The sequence below is a fragment of the Felis catus genome, chromosome B4 (assembly GCF_018350175.1).
Source record: "Felis catus isolate Fca126 chromosome B4, F.catus_Fca126_mat1.0, whole genome shotgun sequence".
NCBI lineage: Eukaryota > Metazoa > Chordata > Mammalia > Carnivora > Felidae > Felis > Felis catus.
Window position 1 is genome coordinate 110297786 of NC_058374.1, and position 27992 is coordinate 110325777.

The 27992-nt window shown below is 33.4% G+C and overlaps 1 protein-coding gene across 7 annotated transcripts in view; it reads right to left on the reverse strand.

Moving 5' to 3' along the window:
* The window catches only part of CEP290 (centrosomal protein 290), a 93190-nt gene that overhangs the window by 19913 nt on the left and 45285 nt on the right, over positions 1 to 27992 (reverse strand). For 5 of the 7 annotated variants that reach the window (XM_023256244.2, XM_023256243.2, XM_023256246.2 and 2 more), the window contains 18 exons: positions 26047 to 26252; positions 24993 to 25144; positions 21917 to 22028; positions 20831 to 21286; positions 19893 to 20057; positions 18475 to 18582; positions 18130 to 18264; positions 16674 to 16940; positions 15926 to 16033; positions 14681 to 14880; positions 12303 to 12516; positions 11033 to 11170; positions 8844 to 9065; positions 8395 to 8517; positions 4641 to 4786; positions 4121 to 4276; positions 1320 to 1443; positions 261 to 884 (listed from right to left, as the gene is read on the reverse strand). In XM_023256244.2, the coding sequence (XP_023112012.2) occupies positions 261 to 884; positions 1320 to 1443; positions 4121 to 4276; positions 4641 to 4786; positions 8395 to 8517; positions 8844 to 9065; positions 11033 to 11170; positions 12303 to 12516; positions 14681 to 14880; positions 15926 to 16033; positions 16674 to 16940; positions 18130 to 18264; positions 18475 to 18582; positions 19893 to 20057; positions 20831 to 21286; positions 21917 to 22028; positions 24993 to 25144; positions 26047 to 26252 (3656 nt within the window). 7 annotated transcript variants of the gene reach the window in all.

The following is a 27992-nucleotide window of genomic DNA, read 5'->3' on the forward strand; positions in this document are numbered from 1 at the left end:
CCTCTAAAGAGCCTGGTTTTTGTTATCCTGTTACCTAACACTTTTTAAGTGAGTACCAGTGGTAAAACAGTGAGTACTAAAATCAATAAGAAATGCATAACCATTAATTTTTATAGGAACTCATCAATTAGAGCTTAATACACTCTTCATGAATAGTTAATATTTTTTTTACAAATCCCACGCAATTGATTTCCATTTGCACCACATACTGTATACCACTTGCTATAAGAAACAAACACAGGACTGCCATGGACTCAAACCTGGGACACTTCATTTCTTGGCTGGACTGGTACATCGGTTTCAGAATTTGCCTGTGCTTCCTCCTCAGCACTCTCAGTCAGTGCAGCAGCAACTGTGGCACAATCACGGTCTTCTCCGGCAGATCCTTCTGGATCCATGTGGTGGTCGTGACTCACATCTTCAGCTGTGTGTCCCTTTCCTTTCACATTCTTGCCTAGCTCATTCTCTTCCTTGTTTTCATGTTCCTGTTTATTATTTTCATGATAGTCTTGATTAATTTTCTCAATTTCAGGATCTGGTTCATTTTCAAAATTGGACTTAACATCTGCCATGGTACCATTAGTTGACCTAAACGGACTTGATTTATTTTTTGGTCTTGCCTCAGATTTATTTAACTCTGCAGAATCTACAATATCTTCTGTTGTGTGTCTTTCTTCATTACTGTAATGCCGTAGAATACTTTTAGGTACCTGATGATGTAAGTTGTTACTGGCATCTATTCCCTTCCCATTTTTAATTCTGAACACCATTATGGGTTTTTTTTTGTTCTTGTGGAAAGTGCTCTTTTTGTGATAAATATTATGCCTATATTTATTAACACTGGTAGCAAGGGTAGAAAGCGTAGTTGTGTCACATAACAGATTCTGCTTGAAGCAGAAGAAAGAGAAGAAACATGAAAAGAAGAAAAAAATAACAAAAATATACACACTATTGCTTTAAGGTAATATACAACAAACAATTCTACATTAATGTTTTTTTATAAAGGAAAACTAGAAATATATCACACGTTTGAATGGAAACAATGCTGTATTTTTCTAATTTACTTAATTGTATGTTCTTGCCACAGCAAAACTCAAAATAATAACTTCTTATACAGTTTTATGCAAAGTCTAAGAATCTTAGGTCTACTTATGTAAGAAGGATTAAAGAAGTTAATATACATCAGTACCTGGCAAAAATAAAAGTTGGATTTAGTACATTAATATTAATAAGAAGAAGCTTAAGGTTTTGGGCCAGATAAAGGTAAAAGTTTATATCACTTTTATTAAAAACAGAAAAATAAAAAGATGTACACTTACTGAAGGTCTAGAATATGCATCCTTTGAAAACTGTTTTTCTAAAACATGTAGTTTTTCTTGGAGGTATCTATTTTGTAAATGTAAATCTTCTATGACAGAATCTCGAGGAAGAGCTTGACGGGTCCTATGATAAAAAACAAGAGACTCTTTACTATTCAAACGCCAACTTTCCACAGCTTTATTGTATTAAAATACAGAAAAGAAAATATATAATGTATTTGTTAACATTGTACTTATTTTAATTTCTAGAAAACTTGTAAATTTTATAAAAATTAGGACATGACTATTTAGATTATAGTCTAATTATATATATATTACATATATATATTATATATATATAGTCTAATTATATAGTCTAATTATATATATATTACAGAGGATTCACTGTAGGGCTCTTTTGAATTATGAGTTAAAAAGTGTATTTAGATTTATAGAAATACATTAACATCTTTAAAGAACATGCATCTATTTATATGGAATTGTGTAAGATGAATCAAAATACTATTTTTAAAACACTATATAATAATTTCATGACATACTTCTCAAAAAGCTCAACAATATAAAAAAGGCTCTTAGTGGTGCCAGATAACAATCTGTTACTCCAAGTCTCACATGTGTCGCCTAAGGCCCTTCATAATCTGGCCCCACTATACCTATTCAACCTAATTGTCCAGGAGTCCACCTTTAGTAAGGCAAAAAAATCTGCCCTTACCCAACATGAAAGTTTCACCCCTGCCACCATGTCTCTGCTAGGGTTCTGCTTTCTTGGAATGTCCTTCCTCCCTTTAATATCTAGATTTGATTCATAAAATTTAGAAATTCACAGTTGAACTGAGACAGAACGCCAGTTCAATCTCTTCTATCAAATCTTCTCCAATTATTTCAGCCCATACAGGTTCACATTATTAGAAAAAACAAATTAAACCTCTTAAAGTATTAGGTTTCAAAATGAAAATATTTGATCCTGTGAAAACTGCAAAGGAGAAAAAAAGGGTTTAACATTGTTTTGAACACATGTTTAGATCAAGAAAAACAAGGAAGAGAAGGAGCCACTACTGGGATCAGACAGTAACTACAAAATAGATGTTGCAAGAAAGAATTCTTAATCACTTTTTTCTTCTCCATCAAGGAAAATTCTGAAGGATTTAAGAAACAATGACTTAGAAAAAAAGGGAATCGAATGTAGGCTAGAAACTCATGGGTACTTCTTTAAAGAAGTTCATATTACATTAATACAGACATGATCACAGGCATTAATAAAGAAACACTAATGGTAATTTTTGAAGATCAATGGAGAGGAAAAACATGATAAATTTAAGAACATGGAAACCAATGCGACAAATTTCATATGAAAAAAAAATTAAGAACAGTAAGTATCCCCATGTCCAAATATAACAGGCAGGTACCACACTTAGAAAATAATCATTAATATGATTCTGGGCTGCTTGTAAGTACTTAGAAGGAGAAGCAACAAATTTTGTAAAACTAATCTAAGTTCATCTAAGAAGAAATGAGTAAAGCAGAAAATTACAGTTTTGGGTGTTAAGACATGATTTTATCAGAAGACATAGCTTGGAAAGAGATGATGAAACCAATTTCAAAAGCTTTGCTAAAGAAATGACACTGGGGGCAGGGAGGGAGTCTGGTTCTAGGTAGAGTGGAGTAAACACACCCAATCTTGTCTCTCCCAAATGCATGGAACAGCTATTTGAGAACTCTGAAAAGTAAATATTTTACAGAGTGGGACACTATACCAGAATCTGAAGGCACACCAAACGGCAGCAATTTACCTTTCCATTGCTTCTAGTGTGTCTTGGGCTGAACACAACACTGCTTGAAACCTGAAGGTGAGTGTTAGCACTGAGGGAGAAAGCTTCAGGGAAGCCTTAGAGTTCTAGCTCCAGCAAGGAGAGAGGGCACTTACGATACTCTCCAAGAAAAAATCCCACCCCCCCAATATTTTTTTGTTCTCTCCATTCTCTCGTACTCCAACCCTCAAGCAATCCCATGCTACTGGTGGCATAGGCTGCATGGGAACCCACAGGAGTCAAAATATTTAGGAAATTGGTAGAGTTGTGATTACTAAAGGGGTAGACGGGAAGTAGCCCCCTCCCTCCCCATTCCCCTTTCTGCCCTCCTATTGCTTGGCTCCAGACATACACAAAATTGCTAAAGTAAACAGTAGAACAGGGTAACCAGAGCCCCAGATTTCATCTGAAATACAAAAAGGGGGAGCCCTGGGGAAACAGAGAGTGTCAGGGACATGGCAGAAAGGGAGGAACTCAAGGAAGGGATCCTATAATGTCGTTCATGAACTTCTGGCCTCAAGGTTGAGCTGTGTGTGCATGAATCTGATCTTACAGTAGCAAAGACTCACAACTGAACTAACGGATGGAAGGCAGCCCGTATACCAGACTTCCAACAGGAAGGTGCACAGGCAGGACGGATCCAAAGAGACTATAAAGGCTTTGAAAACAAAACTGATATTAGAACCATAGCCCATAGAAAGCAGGTGGGAACTTGGGGCCTGCACCTATCCAAGACTGCCTGCCTGTGAAAACAAAAATACTACATTTTCCATAGAATTTAACCAAGATCCAAAGTTTCACAACATGATATTCAGAAGTTCAAGAATACAATCCAAATTATGTGGCATACAAAGAATCTATCTTAATTCCCACGGGAAAAGAGAACAGAACCCAAGCCTAAATAAAATAATACACATTCATTACATCAGTTTTTATAGGTCAGCCAGTATTTCTTCATTGTAATAGGTCCCACATTTTCACATAACAGCTTACCTCATATATGATATGTCATTTTCTAAGTCAAGATTTCTCTTTTTCAATTCTTCCAACTCTTTTTCTGACTCCAAAGCTCGCACTCCCATAACCTGATCAACAGTAATGCCAGTTGTTTTTAGTTTCCTCTGCAAAGTAAGTTTCTCTTTGTCAGCCCTGTGGGATTCAATATAGCATCATGAAAATATAAAATTCACTGTTTTACTTGTTCAATTTATTAAACTGAAGCTTACTACTAATTAAACAACATCATAAAAAAAACCCCAAAACTAGATCTTGCTGTATTTGCTATGAGCTAACATTTCAAAATTGTAGGAAACTCCATTTACAAATTGTTAAAATAATTTTAAACACATTTTAAAGAAAATAAAGTGAATCACAGATAATAAATCATAATTAAAACTATGAAATTTCTCAAATATAACATCAAATATGTACTATCAAATACAATAAAACTATGTAACTTCCAGATCAATTAAAGACTTCACAAATAATTAACTAGGGTTAAATTTAAACTCACTTGGCAAAAAGATCCTTCAAAGTATTCAACTGCTTTGTTAGAATATACACTTCCCCCTCTTTCTCTTTTAACTTGTTTCTAATTCCTTCTATTTTGGTTTGCCATTTTTTACCTTCTTCCCACCTAATTAATTCTTCTTTGGCACTCTGTAAACAATAATGAGGGAGAAAATTACCAATATTTTAATTTCAAGATTTACTAATTACAATTTACAGGAACAATGGTAAACCAATACTTCCTAGGGAATATGTGAATACATTCATTTTGCTATATAATGTCTAGAATCTTTAGAGATGCCAAGCTACTAACAAAAATGCCCTTCAGTTTAAAGGTTCTGTATTCTATTATTGACGGGTAAAATTCTAGGGAACAGTTTGGACTAATGTCAACAGACTTAAAAGTCTTTAAGTAAAGATTCTAATAAAGATGATCATGACCAACGTAAGCTTCTAACAAAAATATGTATGTACAAATGACCAACCCAATTTTGACCAAAATAGCAATCTCCTAGCATCACAGCCTCTTCAAATCTTATCCAACAGATGGCTATATACTGCTAATCATCTGCCATACCACTCTCGGCATTAAGTGTAGAAGCACTCTCTGATCAGAGAAAAATCAGAGAAAAAGCATTATAGTCTAATTTATGTTGGTTGGGTAGATCAAGGAAGGGGAGCAAAATACAGAAAAAAAGCAAGAAAAAAAAATTTTGTAGTATGTTAGCTGCTGGTAAGTGCTGAGCACGGAAGAGAAATAGTTAATGGCATTAGTAATGCCACTGAATACATTTCCATCAGTTTGCACTTGTAGCTCTGAATTCATCTTAATGCTATAAGTCTATTTCATTATGTTTTCTAGTGTAGTATGCCAGAGCATCTTCATGTTGAAACATGACAGATGTAGAAACATATTATTTTTGTGAATTATTTTGTTTCTCCTTTATATTTCAATTAGGGCATTTATAATAATATTTAAAAAAAAATTTTTTGTGTGTTTATTCATTTTTGAAAGACAGATAGAGAGACAGAGCACAAGCAGGGGTGGGGCAGAGAGAGAGGGGTACACAGACTCTGAAGCAGCTCCAAGCTCCAAGCTGTCAGCACAGAGCCCGACACAGGGCTCAAACTCACGAACCGTGAGATCATGACCTGAGCCGAAGTCAGACGCTTACCCGACTGAGCCACCCAAATATCATTAAAAAATAATGATATTTTTTAAATTACACATGTAGGTAATTTGTATTAACCATAAATTTCATGTGGATATTATAAAACACTGTTTATTACAAAAGGCAATGTCAGGGCTGAAAGAGTTAAAAGCCATAGTTTAAAGTCAAATGCCCATCTAAGATACGTTGCCCTATCAACACTATCTTCTTTGATACTGGCCAATTTTTTACCTTATTTATTTAATTCAGTTAGCAACTACCCTTTAAAAAAACATAAAAACTTCAGTAAATGTTTAATAATTATTAACTTTTTTTCTGAAATATATACAAGAAATTTTGTGTACTTCCAGGAATGTAAATATTAGCTTGGGCATAATGGTATATAAATAAATAATTCTGCAGCATGGAATTGGGCATTTACCCTCTGATACCAGCCTCTGAAGACTGAGGGAAACAAGGCTGGAATTATTTAAAAATGAACCACAAGAAAAAAATAACAAAGGCAAACATCACCACAGATCTGTTCTTGACTGGGGGAGAAGAGAAGATGTAGGGAGAAGTTCTTTTTTCATGGTTTGTGTACCAAGAGCCACTTAGGATGGATTTCAGAATAATGTGACTGCATTTAAAATTTTTCATTCATTTAACAAATACTGAGCATCTAATACATGCTAGGGACTAGGGACTGTTGTAGGTGGCGGTTATACAACAATAAACAGGTAGAATTCCTGCCATTAAAGCTTATAGTCCAAAAGATAAACACATAGATAGGTAAATCTCTAGTATGTCAGATAATAATAAATGCTATGGAGAAAAGTATAACAGCATAAAAAACACAGGAATGTAAGGCATGGGGGTACGTTGACAGAGAAAATTGTACAGAAATTTCAGCATGAAATCATTGAGTATAAAAACATCCATAAATTAGAAACGCCCAATACTGTGGAATTTGAAATAATACTCTTGCTAGATTCCTGGACAGAAAATTTAGTATTAGTGTTGCTCTATGTGTTGTCCTCTTTTTCTAATTAGTAATAATATAATATCATACAGTGGTATGGACTTGATGACTTACAAAAGACTTGCACATATTGTCTCATTTGCCAAAATAATCTTGGGAAATTGGCAATGCAAATAGTATCATTTCTATTTTAAGGAGAAATAAACTGAAACAGAGATTAGGAGTCTAGGCAAAGTCACAAGGCTTTCTGACAGGAATCAGGTTAGGAACTGGTATCTGAGGATTAGACCTTCGTCCAAGTGGGGAGGCAGCAAAGAAAGCAAACTGTAAGAATAAGGACATTTTTATCTTGCAATTTTTACCAGAAAAGCTTCAGACAGCAAGTATTGTGGTTCAATGTATATAAATGAAAATATTTTAATAAAAATTATACTAACACTGGTGAATTTTCATAGCACAAAAATTTTTGGGAATATACTCTATTCAGACATTTTAATCCCATTACTACTTTCTATTCAGTGGCAATAAAATTCCTTAATTTTTTTTTATGTCCATGTTATTGAAATTATTTTATAGATATTGAATATTTTCTGCACAAATTTTACAATAAAAATTTTTCCTAACCTTAGCTTTTCTGTTGTGATTTTTTGCAGGGGCAAACATTACTACTAACACCAATATTTCTCAGGTCTCTATTGATATTTTCAGTGCTACTAAGTCTTCATTTTATTATTTGTAACAAATTTAATTATATGCACTTTAGCCAATTGAAGGGATTTGGAGGATTGATAATTTCTATCAGTAATATTTATTATAAAATAGTTGACTAGTTAACCTGTTAGAAAATTTTAAGCAACTTTTCTCACATTACAGAATCAATTTATGAGTGGTTTCGTTATTGATTACTACCAATACTGAATTCCACATCACTTTGTTTACCCTGAACTAACAGTCCATTCTACTGGATGATAAAAAGGACACATTTGGGTCAAGGTAGTAGACTAAAAACGCCGAACTTTCTTTCCCAAAGATCAAAAGCACCTACCTGCATAAACAACTATATTGGGGAAAAGCTGGATATGTAAGGTGTGAGGGGATTTTAGAGGTACTTTGTCAGGAAGAGGACATAATGATGTTGTAGTCACTTCTGAGCGGGAATTACATTATAGGGGCACCAGCGTGGCTCAGTTGGTTAGTGTCTGAATCTTGATTTTGGTTCAGGTCATGATCTAGGGTCACTAAATTTCTAAAGGACAGAAACTCATCTTAGACTTCTCTATATTATTTATATTACGTGTTAGGTCCTCAAATTAATACAGTATTTTTTTGAGAGAGAGAGAGAGAGAGAGAGAGAGAGAGAGAGCGTGCGCACACACAAGCCGGGGAGAGGGGCAGGCAGAGGGAGGGAGAGACAGAATCTGAAGCAGGCTCCATGCGCATGGAGCCGAATTAGGGCTCAATCCCACGACCCTGGGATCATGACCTGAGCCAAAATCAAGAGTTAGACTCTCAACCAAATGAGCAGCCCAGGAGCCTCTAGCATATATTACCTATTCATCAATTATATAATTTAAGTTAGGCTATCATTACGTTAAACATATTAATCAGTATGTTTCTTCACATACCTTTTCTTTCATAGGCTTTATTTCTGCCTCATCCACCTTTCTTTCCAGTTGGCTTTCTAGCTTTTTAATTTTCTTTTGGAGTTCTTCAATTAAACTTTGTTTATTATCTAACAGAGATTTTCCCTAAAATATAAGATGTATTTTTACATTTTAGAAGTAAAAAAGTATCACACAAAATACACAATAAATAGTCCAATTATAGAAACTTTTGAGGCTATAGCTAACCACATTTTCTAAATGCACTACTGACGCACTATGGATGCTTCTGCATTTTAAAGATAGGCTACCCTAAAACAACAAATACAACAGAGGTCACTGAAGGAATTAGCCACATTAATCAAAGTGATCTGAAAGTTGTTTCAGCAAATAGGTGAAATTAAAAAGTGAGAATAAACTACTACCTACATATTTTAAATAAAAGACATTATCACAATTAAACATAAAATTACCTGTAATCCACTGGTCAGTCTTTTAATTTGCCTTTTCAGTTCATCATTCTCTTGATCAATTCCATCTTTCTCTCTAAGCATTTTATTATAAGCTTTTTGTTTTTTTTGCAGTTCATTGGTTAAGTCATTCAAATTATCAGTTAATGAGTTTTCTCTGTTTTTACTTGTTTTAAGAGCTTCTTTCAATTTTAAAAGATTTTCACTTAAGTCTTCAATTTGTGACTAAAACAAAGAGGTTTAATTCATGAATCTTCATCAAGTACCAACAATAAAATATAATACATCTATTACTTATTAAAAAGAAAGTGGATCTAAATTTTTATTGAAACAAATTATTTTTAATAATACTTATTAAAAAAGGTTTAGTTAATGCTTATAAAATTAAAACTTACTAAAAGTAAAGTTTCAATCTGAATTTTTAAGGTCGCAGGGAAAAAAGCCCCACTAACTACATATATTTTTCTGTCTTCGTTTCAAATGAACCAAGTATCTTTTGAGAAAAACAAAATATGAAGAAACACTCTAAAGCAATTCAGCTTCAGCAAACACCCAGAAACAAAATTTTATCAAATAAGCAAAGGTTTTATTACGGTGGAACTGATTTAAAGGAACAAGGACATATGAATGTACATGGCATTTAAAATGCCAGTATAAAACAAAATCTCTAACTTGTAGTACTAACCCACTTTGTAAAGACAGGACATAAAAGGGTTACTTGCAGTGCTTGACAGTATGTTGAAGCCACCCACTATACAGGAGTTCCCAGCTGTCCCATACAGTAACAGCGATAAAAATACTGGTACTTAGTAGGTTTTGTTGGATAAACTACTACAGGTCAAAATTATTACCAATAATACAAGAAATTTAGCACTATTATAATACAGTCAGAAGAAACATACACTGTCCAGGAGAAGTCAGAAAAGGCTTCAAGAAAAAGGACTTTAAGACTGTTAAAGATTCAGAGAAGATGACATTTCAGGCAAAGAGGTATTGAGGAAGAAATCAACAAAGGGGTATTCCTGTTTATATATTTATTTACTTACTGGGTTTTTACTGTCAACTATACTGATAATCTTGATAGGTACAATGAGAGATTCAAAAAAGCTACAGAAGGACGCCTGGCTGGCTCAGTCAGAAGAGCATGTGACTCTTGATGGTGATCTTGGTCCTGAGGTTTTTTAAAAAAATTTTTACTGTTTACTTATTTTTGAGAGAGAGCAAATGCAAGCAGGGGAGGGCAGAGAGGGAGGGAGACACAGAATCTGAAGTAGGCTCCAGGCTCTGAGATGTTGCACTGAGCCTGACCTGGGGCCTGAACTCATGAACTGTGAGATCGTGACCTGAGCTGAAGTCAGACACTTAACTGACTGAGCCACCCAGGTGCCCCTCAGGGTTGTGAGTTTGAGCCCCATGACAGGTAGAGAGATTACTAAAGAAATAAACTTAAAAACAAAACAAAACAAAAACACCTAAGTAAAATCTAGTCCCTACACAATTTAATGGTGGTGAAGAGCACACACAAGTAAGTCAAGAGTAAATCAAAATTACAAACAAAATAAAACACAATTTTTATATTTTTCACGTTATGCAGAATATACTCTATGAAACTTTATGTAAAGAAATTTAAAAACCATTATGAAATACATGTGTTTTGTAAAAATAATCTTAAATCACCAAATCTAATGCTCTATCGTGTTTGAAAACAATAAAATACATAGCCAAAAAAATACATATTTAACTTCAAAAAAGCCTTCAGAGTTACACAGCTCTATGGATTAAATGTCAAGGACTATATAATCTCCATAAACTATTTCAGGGAGAAAAAAAGGAAAGCTAACTCATATTATGAACTAGTAAAAATTAGAAAAATTTGATGAAGCAAAAGAAATAAAACAAGGAAATCTACATACATATCTCATCAACACAGAAACAAAAATTCTAAGTAAAATCTTCGTCAATTCTATTAGGAAGAAGTAGCTAATAATGGTTTATTTTTGCTAATTTCCAAGATGACCATCAGTGTGAGAACAATGAAGATTCTCATTACTCAAAAATGTGTGTTTATCTATCTATAATTCATTAGAATAAATTCTCTATTCATTATCAAAATTGCTATCTATCAAAGTGGATCCTCTTCTAATAGTAATTATAAGGAATTTTGTTATATTAATGAATGTGTTGACATTCACCTTTAGCTCTTTAGTATGTCGATCAACCATTTGTTGAACATTGAGGTTTGCCTCTTTCTGAGAAGTTGCAGAAATAATACGTTCTTCAGCTGCTGCTGTCATTTCTGTCCGGAGTTCCAAAAGTGCTCGACTAAGTGCCTGAATATTAGAACATATACACTTTTTTAGAATTAATATTTTATATGAACAACGCATAATACAAAAAAATTAACATGTATCACTTTTAACTATTTTCCTAAAATGCCATGTCTTTACGCAAACATAATTCACAAAGAGTCCAACTTTTTCAAATGAAATTTCTATAATAATTGCACTCAATTCTTTTCAAACTGCATGTGAGTTCAAAATCTTGACACTAATTTTGAGAACCAATATTAAATCAAGCCATTTGTGCTATAAAAGCCGTATGTTTTGTTTTCAATATCCAAGTTTATTTACTTTTTAGTGTTTGTTTATTTTTGAGAGCGAGAGACAGAGCAGGAGTTGGGGAAAGGCAGAAAGAGAGGGAGACACAGATTCTGAAGCAAGCTCCAGGCTCTGAGCTATTAGCACAAAGCCCAACATGGGGCTTGAACCCACGAACCATGAGATCATGACCTGAGCTGAAGTTGGATGTTTAACTGACTGAGCCACCCAGGTGCCCCCCTTCAATATCCAAGTTTAGATATTTATCTGAATTACTTAGTACAAGTGAAATTAACGGAATTTATATAGACAAGTAAAATGATAGGATTGGAAGAGACTTGAAATTTGCCAATAAATTTCACAAGCTAGCACAGAAATACAGTGGCACCTTCTAAAACAATTGAGTATCTCAAACTTGAGATAAATTTTAAAAATACCTCAGACAATCCGCTAACCAACTGCTTCTCAAAAATCTATTTCTGTGACTTCCTTCTTTAAACTTTCCTCCTCACTGTCATTATCTCCCTCATACTCCCCAAAATTGTTCAATCATTCAAAATATTATTCAAAATAGCCTCAGTAGCATAAAATCCCAGTTAGAAAAGGAGAGAAAATAATGGGATTATGATTTCCCCTTATTTCCTACAGATAACCCACAAATCAAACTGATGACAACATAAAAAGAAACTGGGCTATATCTGTACTTTAAAACCCCACCAAAAGGTGGGGTTTTAACAGCATAAGACAAAGCTCATATTTTTTAGTACAACAGATTTATATATACAATCTTTTACAAGTCTTCTCTAAAAGCAATCTATTACCACATATATTTCCTAAATATTGACAATACTCTGTTGTTACTTACTTTTTGTTGTTTCTCTTTCAAGGCTAACTGGCTCTTTAGCCGTTCTACTAGATTTCTCATTGTAGTTGTTGGAGCTCTTGAATTTGCTTCTTTTTGAGCCTGAAGTTCAGATTTTAAACTCTGTGACTCCTTTTGTGACTGGGCCAGAAGACACCTTAAATCCTCTACTTCTGCTTTCACTTTTTTCACTTCATATGCATGGTTTTCTTGGAGCCTAATATAAGCAAACATATGTATTTAATGGAGAGGTTGCTGCAATTAACACTTTGATTGATAGGAATTTTGTAAAGAGCAAATATTGGGTCCTAAGTATCCCTACAACCTAAGTCTTAATTCAAATCAAAACAAGAACAATTCTTTGTTCCACTTAACCCTTAAACTTAACATAAAATAGACTTTTCCTTGTAGTTATTTACTATTTTTGGCAACGACTGCATCAAGTAATTTTGTACCTCTAGACAACATAAGGAACAAAATGGCACTTTAAATACTATGTCTCCTGCAAGATGTAACAAAAACTGAAGTTACTACAAATAATCATCAAATTATGAAAATATGAGGTCTTACTAAAGTAAACACACAGGTCTATAATTTCTTAAGACACATTAAAATACACATATCCATGTGCACACAGAATAAAAGTACAGTTTTAGTCTAAAATGACAATGGTAAGGTACAAAACAACCACTCAAGGATTTCATGTGGCAAAAATTTATATATATACAAGGTATTTCAAAAGATGATTATTTTCTACACTCAGGAATTAGATTCAAAAGCACAAGCAATTTTATACTCCAAAACATGACAGAGACTTACCAAAAATAACATCTCATGTAGAAAATTTAATACAATGGGGGAAATGAGATTGAAAAGATACCAAATACTATTGCTGGTTCTCTTCTTCTTTCAGAGAGTAATTTCTTAAAAGTGGTAGCTTCTTAATAAAGCAAAAGTGGTGTTAATATTGTCAGAGACATCTTGGATAAGTAGGTTAAGAATATAAAATTGTAAGACTTTCAGAGCTGGAATGGAATTATAAAGTCAAGTAGTTCAACTTTCTCATTTTTTCAGATGAGAAATTGAGGTCCACAGAGACAGCTGTTGGGTAGAGGCTAGACAAGAGCAGTGGAAGGAACACCCTGAGGCAGAGTCCCAAGTCCTTGAAAGGGAATGACAGAGGCCTGAAGTGGAGGCAAGGACCACAATTAAAAGAAAAAAAAAAAAAAAAAAAGCACACATTATAAGCCAGAGTTCAACATGTGGGCTTTGTGGCTTCAAGACCCCGGGCCTGATAGATCAAGAGCCACAGGTGCAGAGAACATGCACTCTCCTCTTCCACCTCTGCCCCAGGGTAACCCTTAGACTCACTATCATGCATAGATACCCCTACCTGCCTCTACTCCTCCTTGACCCACCTGCCACATGAAGGTTTTGGTGCAAACGTTACAGGGTCAGACTCCCCCTCCCAAACTGTGGGAGGAGTTTCCCAAATGATGGGGCTTCTCCCAGCCCAGAGAAACCCAATACTATCTAATTCCAAAACAACCTAGGGGCTTATTCCACCTCAGGGAACCTACCCACTCTCCTTTCCCACCTTGGAGTGTACTTTTGCTTTAATAAACTGCCTTATGCTTGCTACTTTCCTTCTGGATGTTTTTATTCTGAGCACTGATCCCCATGTAAATCTTCTCACGCGCAATCCAAGGACCTAGGCTGCCATTCGCACAATGCAGACACTCTCTCATTCCTAACATTCTACAGTGATTACAAAATACACTATAAACTCATTTTAGATCTAAAATCTATATTCTGATAAACTGGTTGAACAATGTTTAAAATCTCTAATAGAGCAAATGAATGCTGTCACTATGATTAATTAAAAAAAAATAATTTTTCATTCAACAAATATTGAACCTGTTATGTGCTAGAAACTGTTACAGGTGTGTAAAGAACAGTTTCATATTTATATGTTACTTTACAATTTTCAAATTACTTTCACATACAGTATCATTTGGCCTTCATATAGAAGGAGACAAGGTCATTTCTATTTTATAGATGATTAAATGGATGCTTTAACTAAAGAAGTTAAAAACGACAGTATAGAACAAGAATCATGAGTTGGCTCTTGGGCCAGATTAACTAGATTCAAATCGTGGCTTTTCTGTCTCCTCCTAAGGCATGTTACTGAGCATTCCTGTGGCCTTGTTCCCTATATGAAAAATGGAGAGAATAATCTATGTCATAATAGTCCTGAGGATAAAATGAGATAATACACATAAAGGTTTTAGACCATGCATGACACAGCAAATGCTTACATTTATCCTCATTCTATCATTATTACCATTTGCCTGTTTTTATAATACATTCCTAAAACTTACCGCAATTTGGTATTTTCAAATTCTTTGATTTTTAATTCAGTGATTTCTTTTTGTCTCTCTAAATCTTGAGATACTTCTTTTAGTTTGGCTAAAAGTGAGGAGAGAGAATCATCTTGTTCTGCTACTGTCTGTTCCATCTCAGCCAGACGAATAAAATGCTTGTTGGTAGGAACTGGAGTAGGGGACTGTTTTATTAAATCCTAGGAAATATGAATAAATTAGCCATGAGCATGTACAACCCAATGCCATACCTATTCCATAATTTTAATTTGGTTCCTCAAATGATCAAAATATGATTTCTAATTTAAATTTAATGATTTACTAGCCTATGAAGACAAGAAATACAGATCTTATTCTTTGTGGTCCCAATATTGAGCAAAGCATCCACATGTAGTGGACGATCAATAAATGTTGATTGAATTCATTAGCTAAGGCTTAAGAAAGCTAAGATATGTTCAGCTCAGGTCGTGACTTCACACATATGAGTTTGAGCCCCGCATCAGACACACACTGACAGTACAGAGCCTGCCTGGGATTTGCTGTCTCTCCCTCTTCACCCCTCCCCTACTCATGTTTGTTCTCTCTCTCTCTCTCAAAATAAGTAAACTTAAAAAAAAAAAAAAAAAAAAAGAATGGTAAGATTTCCATGTTAGGAGATGAAAGTTAGGTCAGTTCACATATATAGAAGACAAAGATCAAAGGAAGCAGGTATTAATTGAATTCAGAACATGAAAAGCAGTTAGATATTGGTAAACTTACGGTGAACATTACTTGAAAAGAAAGACTGAAGTCAGATCATGCAAGGCTTTGAGTACATGGCTAATAAATATAAACATGATTTTGTAGGCAGTGGTGAGCTACTAAAGATGTGGATGTAGGGGGAAAAATGATCAGAGCTGTGATTATTCCAACACAGGTAGGATGGCTTCTACTAAAAAAAAAAAAAAAAAAAAAAAATCATGAGAGCTAAATTTTCAATTATATGGTCTCAAAAATCAACAAAGAATAGAACGGGGGTGCCTGGGTGGCTCAGTCTGTTAAGCATCCGACTCTTGATTTCAGCTCCAGTCATGATCTCACGGTTTGTGGGATCAACCCTACATCAGGCTCTGTGCTGACAGTGTGAAGCCTACTTGGGATTCTCTCTCTCCCTCTCTGCCCCTCTGCCTCCACCAAAATAAGTAAAAATTTAAAAAAAGAAAAAAAAAAAAAAAAAAGGATAGAACAAAGTTCCCAGAATCTTACCCAAGCTGTTTGTTTGAATTTATTGAGTGAACTATCAGCCTGTAGTTCTAATTTACGATGAAGAATATGAAGGTCTTCTTCATGTTTCTTAACAATTTCTCTTTGCTCCTGTTTATAGCAAATCAAAATTGTGTCATAAACTATTAAATAAATTCACATTCTAAAGATCTTAAATATCTTATTACCTTTAATCTTCCAAAATCCCTATGAGATAGGGAAGGAAGATTACCTGTATGGTGTACATATAAATATATTTACACCAGTATTTATTCCCCTGGTACATATTCATATTGGCAAATCCAGCCTTAAATCATAATTTACTCTTAATATTAGAATAATATGTATCCATCATCTTTTAACTTGTTTCTAGAAAATTTTTTAAATGTTATAGATTTTCCTATCAACATTCTAGCAAATCAGATTTCCACTGACTGCTAACTAGTGTGATAGATTTCATTCTAACTTATTGCCTCAATCTTTACCTATAAACTCCATTGATATTTTTCAAAATCGTAACGGTTTCACCATGACAGCTAGTCCTGGTTTAGTCAGTCATAAGAGAAAAATACACATTTACAAACTGCCAGGTTTACTGACAGAGCTTTAATCCAATCATGTGAAAGTAAAAATTCCTAAATAGAATCACTTGAAAACAAGAAACAAACTACCACTTCAGGGAAGAATAGTATTTGGCATTTGACTAAAAAACATAATAAAGAAAAGAGCAAAGCATAATGTAATAACATACCTCTCTTGCTTTTTCCAGAAGATGTTGGTACTTCTTTAACACTTCTTCCTTTTGGTTTAACCTTGCCTGCATATTTGCAATGGTCTGCTGAGCAATTTTCAGTGTGTGATGTGATTTTGGCTCTACCTCTTTTCTGCCTAGTTCGGCTATAAGCTTTTCACGTTCTGCAGTGGCAGGCAATCGAAGCCTTAGTTCAGTGATGACTTTGTCCCTTGACAGAATATTTTGCTCTGCTAACCGTAAAGCAGATTCTTTTTCTTTTAGCTTCTGCAATGATCAAATCATAATAAAATTATTAAAGTATATATTTTCATTTTAGAATGCTTCATCTGAATTTTGGTCAGATTAATTATAAGCAAAAAAAAAAAAGGAGTTTCACTTTATTTTTCACATCATACTTATATTAGTGATATACTGATATTAATAAGGTTATATTTCTTAAATTTCCATGTGGCAGCACACTTGTCTGCATGCACATTTATTTATAAGATTATAATGTGTTATAAACTTCACTGTTTACTTTATTTAGCTCTTGTAATTTTAGAACTAGAAATGTGTGTGGTGGTAGTAGATTTAGAAAGGAAATGTAATAAATCATTTCTTTTAGTTTGGCCCAATAACTATCAGAGCCCCAGAAAAGTAAGCCATAAAAGTCAGCTGAGTATAAAAAAATTGGAACTCTAGTGGCCTAGGTCAATGAATCACCATTATAAAATCTGTAGCTTATTAAAATAAAGTGGAAAAATGTTTACTCTTCTGTAGGATTAAGGCAGATATTTTAAATCAAATAACTCAGTGGCAATTCGCATAAGTGACAAATCCTACAATTACTGAAGAAAACTAAGTTTCAATTGATTAAAAATGTACTATTTACAATTTTTTTTTTACTATTTACAAAATTTTTAAATGTATTTACCATTATTATGTTTAGATGCAAACCAAAATGAAAATCATCTTCAGTTTATATTTTCTGTATGATGTAATAAAGAGATTTGATCACATATTAATCAAATTTAAGACCCAGATTAAAGAAATAATTTCTAGCTCTCTTGCAAACCTTTTAACCACCCATAAAAGGAATGAACTGAAACTGATTCAGAGCATACAGCATGCACTTCAAAATAAAACATAAAAATAAACAAGTATGAAAACAATTCTTGATCATATAGAGAAAAGGTAATATATTGCTCATAAAACTACAAGATGCTTTTTGTTTCCTTTCATGTTTACTACTACTCATCAGTGAGTGACAAGTAGTGATGAAATGATTCACATTAACCCTATCTGGTGTTCCTTATAATAATGCTCGTTATTAAGAACATTATACTAGAGTAGAAAAGAAGATTAGAATTAGCAACAGATTCATGATTCTATGCTTCAGCCCTGTTAAAAAATATTTAGAAAATTCTAGAAACATACCCAATAATACACTAATAAAAATGCAAATTCTTATTACCTCTTCTAGTGATTTACAAGTTGCCCGTGTTTCTAGGATTATTCGAACATTTTCCTTAATTTTTCTTAGAGCAATCTCAAGTTGATTTGGAAGGGGCAAACTAGGGTCTGGCAATGATCCTGTCGCCTCTTCAAACTATTAAGAAATAGCATTTTTGAGAAAAAGCAGTTACATCACTAAGAATAATACTGTTACAACTATAGGACAAAACATGGTTAAACCTCACTTATATTTGAAATAAAAGAAGGCGATATCAATAAAATTTGATTGGACTTTAAAACCACTTCTGTGGGTTAACACTATAGGCCATGCTATAGAGTAGCAAACAGAGTTAATCATTCATACCTTTTGTGCTGCTTTTAGTATTTCATTTTGCTGATGGTCAAAAATGTCTAGTTGACGTTCTAGCTCAACTTCTCTTTGATCCCAGGCCATCTGCCTTTCTTCATGAAACTATCAAACACACAGACATTCACCAAGCATATGACAAAAAAGTTTACATACATGTTCTTATTTAATCCTTACAACAACCCTTTGGGGTCACTGTATTCTCATTTTATGGAAAAAGGATGCAAACTCAGAGAGATTAAGTAACTTGCCTTAGATCACAGAGATAGAAAAGTGACGTCAGGATTTCAATCTCTCCATGCATGCATCCATCCATCACATTTAATGACATGAACTATGTGCTAAGCGCTATTCTAGGCAATAAATAAATACGCATGTAATATGTTACAGGATGATGAGTGCTGGAGAAAAATGAATTTAGATAATCCCTAGTTAGGGAATCTTGATGGTAGAATTTACTGTTGTATACTGGGTGGCTAATGAAGGCCTCACTGATGAGGTAAGACATTGGAGCTAAGACCCAGAAGCAATGAAAGCATAAACAATACAAGGATCTGGGCTAAGAACACTTTAAGTGGAGGGAACAACAAATTTTGAGGCAAGGAAGCATGAGCTTAGGGAATTTTGTCTGCCTCTAAAGTATATGTGCTTTATTCTACACCAAGCTGCCTTCTCCTACTCCATCAATAAGAGCCAGTAGAGACTCGTAACTGTGAAGAGTCACATAACTAATGTCAAAATAAAAATTATCAAATAAATTTATGTATTATTTCTTTTAAGTTTAAAACTACTATTACAACATAAGTAAATAAATACAAATTTTTGAATGCCTTAGAAAACAAGAAACAGGGGCACCTGGCTGGCTAAGTGGGTTAAGCGTCCAACTCTTGATTTCCATTCAGGTCATGACCTCATGTGAGATCAAACTCTGCGCCAGGCTCTGTGCTGACAGCCCCCTGGAGTCTGCTTGGGATTCTCTCTCTCCCTCTCTCTGCTCCTCCCCTGCTCATGCTTGCTCACTTGCTCTCTCAAAATAAATAAATAAGTATTAACAAAAATAAGACAACGAATATGTTATAACAATAATAATGAGAGCTACAATCAATTAAGAGTATAATGCACGGGTGCCTGGGTGGTTCTGTCAGTTAAGCATCTGACCCTTGGTTTCGGCTCAGGTCATGATCTCAAGGTTCACAAAATGGAGCCCCATATCAGGCTCTGGGTTAATAGCCCGGAGTCTGCTTGGGATTCTCTCTCTCTCTCCCCTTCCCCAGCTCGCACACATGCATACCGCACACATTCTCTCTCATAATAAATAAACTTAAAAAAAAAAAGAGAATAATGGAATCACTCATACAATATTCTTATGTTTAGTATCTTAGCAACAAGACCACAAAATAAATATAAAATGAAACCTTGTTTTGCTGCACAATTTCTTCCTCCAGACTGCTGATTGTATGCTCATATTCAGAAATTATATTATTCAAATATTTTATTTCTTCTTTATCCTTGACTAATTCTCTATTTAGTTTAAGCTCTTGAAGACGTAGTTCTTCTATTTTCATATGCCAACTGATTACCTAAACATTTATAAATTACATGTACAAATGTAAACACTGTCCATATAATTATTTCTCCATTGATCCTAATAATTTTCATTGAAATTAATACATATTCTTTGAGATAAAAATTATTCTTGGTTCAGCCACACAGCAAAGTTTATTTAGAATTTTCATAGACTTTTATAAAAATATGTGCCATCTTAACATAAAACATTCTTCAAATTATGTGGGAATGGATAATACTAACACTTTCATTTATTATTTTCATATATGTAATTGAAACATTGGTTTTACTTTCAAAAATGGAAATCCTAAATACTTCTAACCTACAGATTAAAGTTAAGTAGCAAGGTAATTACTTTTCATTTAATGCATACCAAATGAAGGTAAAAACAAAATTATATTAAAAAGTAAATGTGGGCCTACTACTTGTAAATAATTTTAAACAGATAATAATTATGAAGGGTAGAATTCAACTGATAACCACTATAATGTTTATGAATAACTAAAATTAGTATTTAGCTAATATATATAAACTTTTCTAGAATGATTAAAGTTCTTTGATAGTATACAATCTAAGCATTTCTACCAAAATCACAGTTTAGAAGAGTCTCATTTTATTTTTACAATTAGACATTCAAATAGCCAAGCCTTAACTTACAAAACCTAAATGAATAACGTAATTGGAATTTTTGTCTTATACAAAACATTTTTCAGATAGCTATTTATTAAAAACTTAAAATTACTTTATAACTCTTTTGGAAATACTGAACCAAAAACCAATGTTTTACCTTTTGGGCTCCCCTGGCATCCTTTAAAGTGCTTATTAACTCTTCCAGCCCCTTTAACTTTAATTCCATTTCCATTGCTTTGTTCTCCATATTTCTATGCTCTTGTTGAGAAGTTTTCATTTCTTGCATTATCTTAAGTTTGTCGTTTTGTAATTGAATCATCGTTTTAGAGAACTTTTCCTGCTGTGCTAAGGGTAAAGCTCCACTAAACTGTCGTCGGAGAGACTGAATTGTTTGGCGCAGATGTTTTGCTCTGTTTCTCCCCTCCAGACGGGCATAATAGAGAGCCTGTTCCTTTTCATCAAGTTTCTGCTCTAAGCGCAAATTACAGGCCTCCATTTTCTGCAGTTTAGATGTAACTGATTCCAACTTGCCAAGCGCAGTAGCCTCACTGATTTGAAGAGAGACGACGTGTTGATGCAACTTGGCAATTAGTGCCTTTTCATCAGACTGTGCCTGATATAAAGAGTATATATTTATAAGTTTCAAGCTTTTCTAATGACACTTTTCATGGATTTAAAACCACGACCTACTACATAAAATTTAAAAAAGTATGCTATATGAGATCCTATAAAAATCTAGCCTGGCTTTAATACAGATTACCAAAAACTTGTCAAAGAAAAAACCCCAGAATCAAACATACTTAAAATCTAAATCTAGTATCCAACTAAATAACAGTTGGCATATTACTGTTTTGTTGTTTTTTTTTTTTTTAAACTTCCATATGTAAATAACAATGCTGGGACAACACTAATGTTTACAATTTTTTTAATCTTAAAAAATTTATAATGGGAGAATATGTAAAAAGCTACATATTAATACAAGAGAAAATACAGTTCTGAAACTTTCTCCTCAAACCTTAACTTTAATTAATGACCAGCACAATGTACCTGTAGGTATGTAAATGTTTTTCTGTATCATGAAAGATATTTCGAATTAAAGAGTTTTCTAATCAGGTTACAATGAACAAGTACAGGAGCTTCCATTTGATACAGCCTCTGATTAAAACCATAAAATTATCCAATATCTAATGTGAATTTAGGAAAAAGAAAAAAATCCACTTACAAGAGCCAATACTGTACTTACCTGATAGTCTAACAGTTGCATTCTGACAGATTCTACTTCTTTTTCCCTGGACTGTTGTTGTGCATTCAAAATTTCAACTTGTCTTTTGGCAATATCAGAAATCTCTCTCAGTCTAGGAAATGAAAAAAATACTTCAGGAACAATTAGGTCTATTTTCTAAGTAAATACTAGTATTTCAGATTTCTAGATTCTTGGAAAAGCCACTAATTTCCAGCATCTCTTCTTGGTGTGACATACTAAAGCAAAATTTCCTAAACCATTTAATGAAATAATTCCATGAGAGTTCTGTCAAAAAAACTCCATTCCCAACATCCCTCCCCGTTGAAAATTCATAATACATAGTATGAAATGTTGAAAAGTTCCAAAGTAAAAAATTATCTATCTATACAGCATTTTCCAAATGTATATGGCCATAGGACTAGTCTCCCACACTTTTTTCATAAGATACTTATTACCCTAGTTTCAAAGAGCTAGAATAAGGTTTAAGGTAGGTTTATTTGACATAATTGTACAGTTAAGGATACAGAAATTTAAGATTCCTAGGTTCCCTAGGTGGATTAATATATGCTTTAAATTTACAAACTATCAGAAATGAAAAAAAGAAAGATTATATGCTTACTACAATTACAAAAAATGGGAGAAGCTTGATGGTAAATTATTAAATTTTCTCCAAGACTACTATTATACGATCACACAGGTAAAGCAAAAATTCATTTTACTTTGGGCTAGAATAATTTTAGTGCACTGTGACATATAAATAAGCTTCCCTTATATTGATTATAAATGCTCATTACCAGTTACATAAGTTTTAAAAATTAAAATATAATAAAATGCATAGTTATAAATTAAATTATCTCAAAAGGTGAGGTCTATGAGGTAAGAGTAAGAATACAAAATGGAGTCCTTCATAGTGAAATGGGCTGAAAATGATGGACATTCTCAAAGGACTATCAATACTCCAAAAAAATGGGTAGTACTTTATAATACACTAATCATAAAACCCTTTTTACAAATTATTTTGTGGTTGACAGATCAACTTATGTTATGGCTCCTATTACGTTTCTACTGAAGTAACACAAAATCACCCATGAGAATGAGTACATAGCATCTATCTCACACACACTATTTACTCCTTAGATATATTTTGTGTTCCAAGTGAATAAACTATTTCCACATGTAAAATAAAAATCACAATGTTACTTTAAGGTTATTAAGTGTAATTATACGAGTTAATATATGTTTAATACCTAGCACAGTATATAGTACTCAAAAAATGTAAACTGAATCAAAATCTGAATTTTTCATTTTACAGCAATCTTATGAAACAAGTAGAAGAGATACTAGTGCTCCCTTAAAAAGGAGAAAAAAACAAGTTTATTTCATTATTTTTTTTAAGTTTATTTATTTTCAGAGAGTGAGAGAGAAATGGGGGGAAGGGGTGAGGGGCAGAGAGAGAGAATCCCAAGCAGGTTCCATGAGGTCAGCACCGAGCTGGATGCGGGGCTCGAACTCACGAACCATGAGATCATGACCTGAGCCAAAACCAAGAGCCAGATGCTTACCGGAATGAGCCACCCAGGCACCCCTTTATTTTTTTTTTATTAAAAATTATCTTATTGCTAAAAAATGTTAACCATCATCTATCTGAGCTTTCAGCTATCCATAATCTTTTTGCTGGTGGAGGGTCTTCCCTAATGACACTGACTGATCAGGGTAGTGGTTGCTTAAATTTGGGGTGACTATAGCAATTTCTTAATATATTTATTTTATTTACATTTATGTTATGTTGTTTTATTTCAGTATAGTTAAAATACAGTGTTATACTAGTTTCAGGTGTACAATATAGTGATTCAACAATTCCATACATCACCCAGGGCTCTTCCTGACAAATTCATTCCTTAATCCCCATCACCTAATTAACCCATCCCCCTACCCACCTCTCCTCTGATAACCATCAGTTTGTTCCCTATCGTTAAGAGTCTGTTTCTTGGTTTGTGTCTCTTCCTCTCTCTTTTTTTTCCCTTTGCTTTGTTTCTTAAATTTCACATATGAGTGAAGTCATATGGTATTTGTCTTTTTCTGACTGATTTATTTCACTTAGCATTGTATTCTCTAGCTCCATCCATGTCGTTGTAAACGGCAAAATTTCATTCTTTTTTATGGCAGAATAATATTCCTTTATATATATACATATACATACATATACACACCACTTCTTTATCCATTCATCTATCATGGACACTTGGGCTGCTTCCATAATTCGGCTATTGTAAATAATGCTGCTACAAACATGGAGGTGCATGTATCCTTTGAATTAGTGTTTTCGTTTTGGGGGGTAAATACCTAGTAGTATTTAGGGTAGTTCTATTTTTAACTTTTTGAGGAACAACCATACTTTTTTCCAGTGGTTGCACCATTTGCATTCCCAACAACAGTGCAAGAGGGTTCTTTTTTCTCTACATCCTTGCCAATACTTGTTTTTTATGGTTTGATTTTAGTATTCTGACAGGTGTGAGGTGTTTTTTCATTGCAGTTTTGATTTGCATTTCCCTTGATGCTGAGAGGATCTTTTCATGTGTCCATTGGCCATCTAGATATCTTCTTTAGAGAAATGTCTGTTCATTTCTTCTACCCACTTTTAATCAGATTATTTGGTTTTTTTGGGTTGAGTTGTATAATTTCTTTATATATTCTGGATACTATCTTTTTATCAGATATAAGAAACTTAAGTTTAAATAAGTTGAATGACCACCCCACTTCCCTCCAAAAAAATATTAGTATGTGGAAGAACTCGACTGCATAGGGTCTTGATTCCAAATTCAGTGCTTTCTGCAATACTATTCCTGGACTCTGAAAAATATGAATCTTGAAAAGTTATTTCCTCTTCAGTATTATTATTCATGCCTGTTAAAAACTAATCTTGTTAGTATTTAACCTTATTCTTACAAAAAAACAAAAATAAAAATAACCAGTATCAATTCCACTAAGAATATTACCCCGAACCACTGTAATTAGGTTTCTTAAAAATCAACTAGAGTAGATGCACCTAATGACTAAAAAGTTTGCATGCACTTACTTTGACACTTCAACTTTTAGTTCCATTTCGTTCTTCTCTAATTCTAGAATCCGTTGCCTATCAGCATCACTTACTGTCTTGCTCACACTATCAGCTAGTTCATCTCTTAACATCTGTTCCACCTTCTGTGCTTCCAAATTGATTTTGGTAAGCTAAGAAAAGCAACAAAAATGTTCAGATATATTAGTTTTTGGTGAGATTTTCTTCTCAACTTAGATATTACCACAGTTCTCTTTACTTAGCATTAGTCTGGATAATGAATTGAGTGTGAAATATTAAGAATAGATTGAAGAGGGTAAAGAGAGTCAGGAACAGATTATAAGAACTCAGGTTATATGCCAACCCACCAAAAGTCATTTATATTAGACAACTCATAGTCTAATATTTGAATCTGATTTTTTAACATTTGTTTGAAACGTAGTTATACTCATTATGCTTGACTTCAATTATATCATCTATAAATAAACATAAATGAGTTAATAAAATTTTAACATATACTTAGTGACTCAGTTAAAATAAACAAAATGACAAACATGTTTTGAAAAGTATACTAATTCTCAAGGTAAACATTATAAACGTGCCGCTTCATCATTAATTGTTGAATGTTTGCAAACTGTTTTAATTGCCAACCAATTTAATATTTCTGAGCATATCAAAAAAGTCTAAAACTTACTATTAAAATGTAAAGTCCCAAGAGCAGAGATTACTGCCTATTTTATTTCCTGTGATAAAACTAGCCCCCATACAGTGTCTGGCATGTAACAGGCACTCAATAAATATTTGTTAAATGAATGGATGGTAGTGGAAGGCAATTATCATTACTAAGCAAATAATATCTTTTTACATTAAATCTAATAATGTAATGCTGATGGAAAATAAGAACTCATTCACAGAAATACCTGTCTTTTAAACATTTCAGATTTAAAATACATCTTTTATGAAACACAGCACTATATTAACATTACTTCAGAAATACAAACAAATCTCTTACAATATAAAATGTCTAACATGACTAATCCTTTATACCAATTACATGATAAAAATTATATCAAACCTCAGCAAATTTGGTTTCCAATTCAAAATTACGTTCTTCCATTTGCTTTAATGAAGTCCTTGCGTGTTCATACATTTTTTGAGAATGTTCAGCCCGCTGCCTTTCATTTAATTCTTTCATCTCCAGCATAGTAATTTTTTTTGAAATAGAAACAATTTCACTGTTGGTTATTGATTTCTTTGCCTTATCCATGTTTGATTCATTTCCTATATGCAACAATACTAAGTCAATCACAAGCTGTTATCAAAATTAGATGCCAAATATTTTAGAAACTTTTTTTTTTAATTTTTTAACGTTTATTTATTTTTGACAGAGAGGGAGAGAGAGAAACGGAGTGCAAGCAGGGGAGGGGCAGAGAGAGAGGGAGACACAGAATCCAAAGCAGGCTCCGGGTTCTGAGCTGTCAGCACAGAGACTGATGCAGGGCTCAAACTCACAAACTATGAGATTATAACCTGAGCTGAAGTCAGACGCTTAACTGACTGAGCTACCCAGGCACCCCTGGACACTGTATACAAGGATGCAATAATATGGTTCCACAGAAAACACACGAGCCTTATGAATTATGATAGACCTAGATTCCAGTCTTAGCTCTGTTACTTACTGTTTGGAAACTGCCTATCCCATTTAATCTCTCGGGAACTTATATTCTTCATCAGTCAAATGATAATAAAAGTTAGTCCTTATAGAAATTTAGGAATTTCTACAGGGAATCCAGTACTTATTTAAGAGAGACAGAGTAAAATGAACAGAGAACTTACTACAATTGTATGTAATACTCTTTTTTTTATATTCTAGCTTAAATGATACCTTGTTTCAGGTAGCAGTTACATGGAAATCAATTCACTTTTAATTTCTTAAAGAATTAAAAATCACATTTCTAAAAATAGCTTATTTTTAGGGGCGCCTGGGTGGCGCAGTCGGTTAAGCGTCCGACTTCAGCCAGGTCACTATTTCGCGGTCCGGGAGTTCGAGCCCCGCGTCAGGCTCTGGGCTGATGGCTCAGAGCCTGGAGCCTGTTTCCGATTCTGTGTCTCCCTCTCTCTCTGCCCCTCCCCCGTTCATGCTCTGTCTCTCTCTGTCCCAAAAATAAATAAACGTTGAAAAAAAAATTTTTTTTAATAAAAATAGCTTATTTTAGATAATATTAGGCCCAATGTTAGGCTGCACTAAACTACTACACGTCCCAGTTACCAATTTAATAAAACAGCTCTATTTTGTAACAGACACCTTGAATAACATTAGAGCTCTAAGATCTAGAAAACAAACATACAAAAACACTTTATCCAAAGGAGCAAATTTATTTGAAAATTATAAAGCACAATGCTAGTAAGATAAAATTATTTAAACATCATAAACTAAGATAACCCTTTAAAAATGAATATGGAAAACCATTTGAAAAATGAATAAGGAAAATCCTAGCAGGACCCACAAAGATTTTAATATCTGTCATAATATCTGTTAGATATACATGAAGATGTTCATTGAGAACCATAAACAACAGCAAAAATAAGAAGGCCTCATGATTTAATCACTCAAACAGTAAGATATTACATGGATATTTGTATGTGTAAGAATGATGAATAAAGCAAATATATTAACATCTACTAAATGAATACAGTATATAATGTTCATTATAATTTAAAGTATATGTATGTTTACTATTAGAGTCATTTACATTTTATTTATTTTATTAAGTTTTTATTTAAATTCCAGTTAGTTAACATACAGTGTAATATTAGTTTTGGGTGTACAGTATAGTGATTCTACACTTTTATACAACACCCAGTGCTCATGTAAACATGTATAAGGGAATACAAAAAAATAATAATAGTAAAACTATAGGCAATATAAACTCTTTTCAAAATTATTTTGATGTTTTATGGTGACCTTTTAATTTAAATGTATTAAATGGTACATTCCTAATATAACTTTACACATATTAC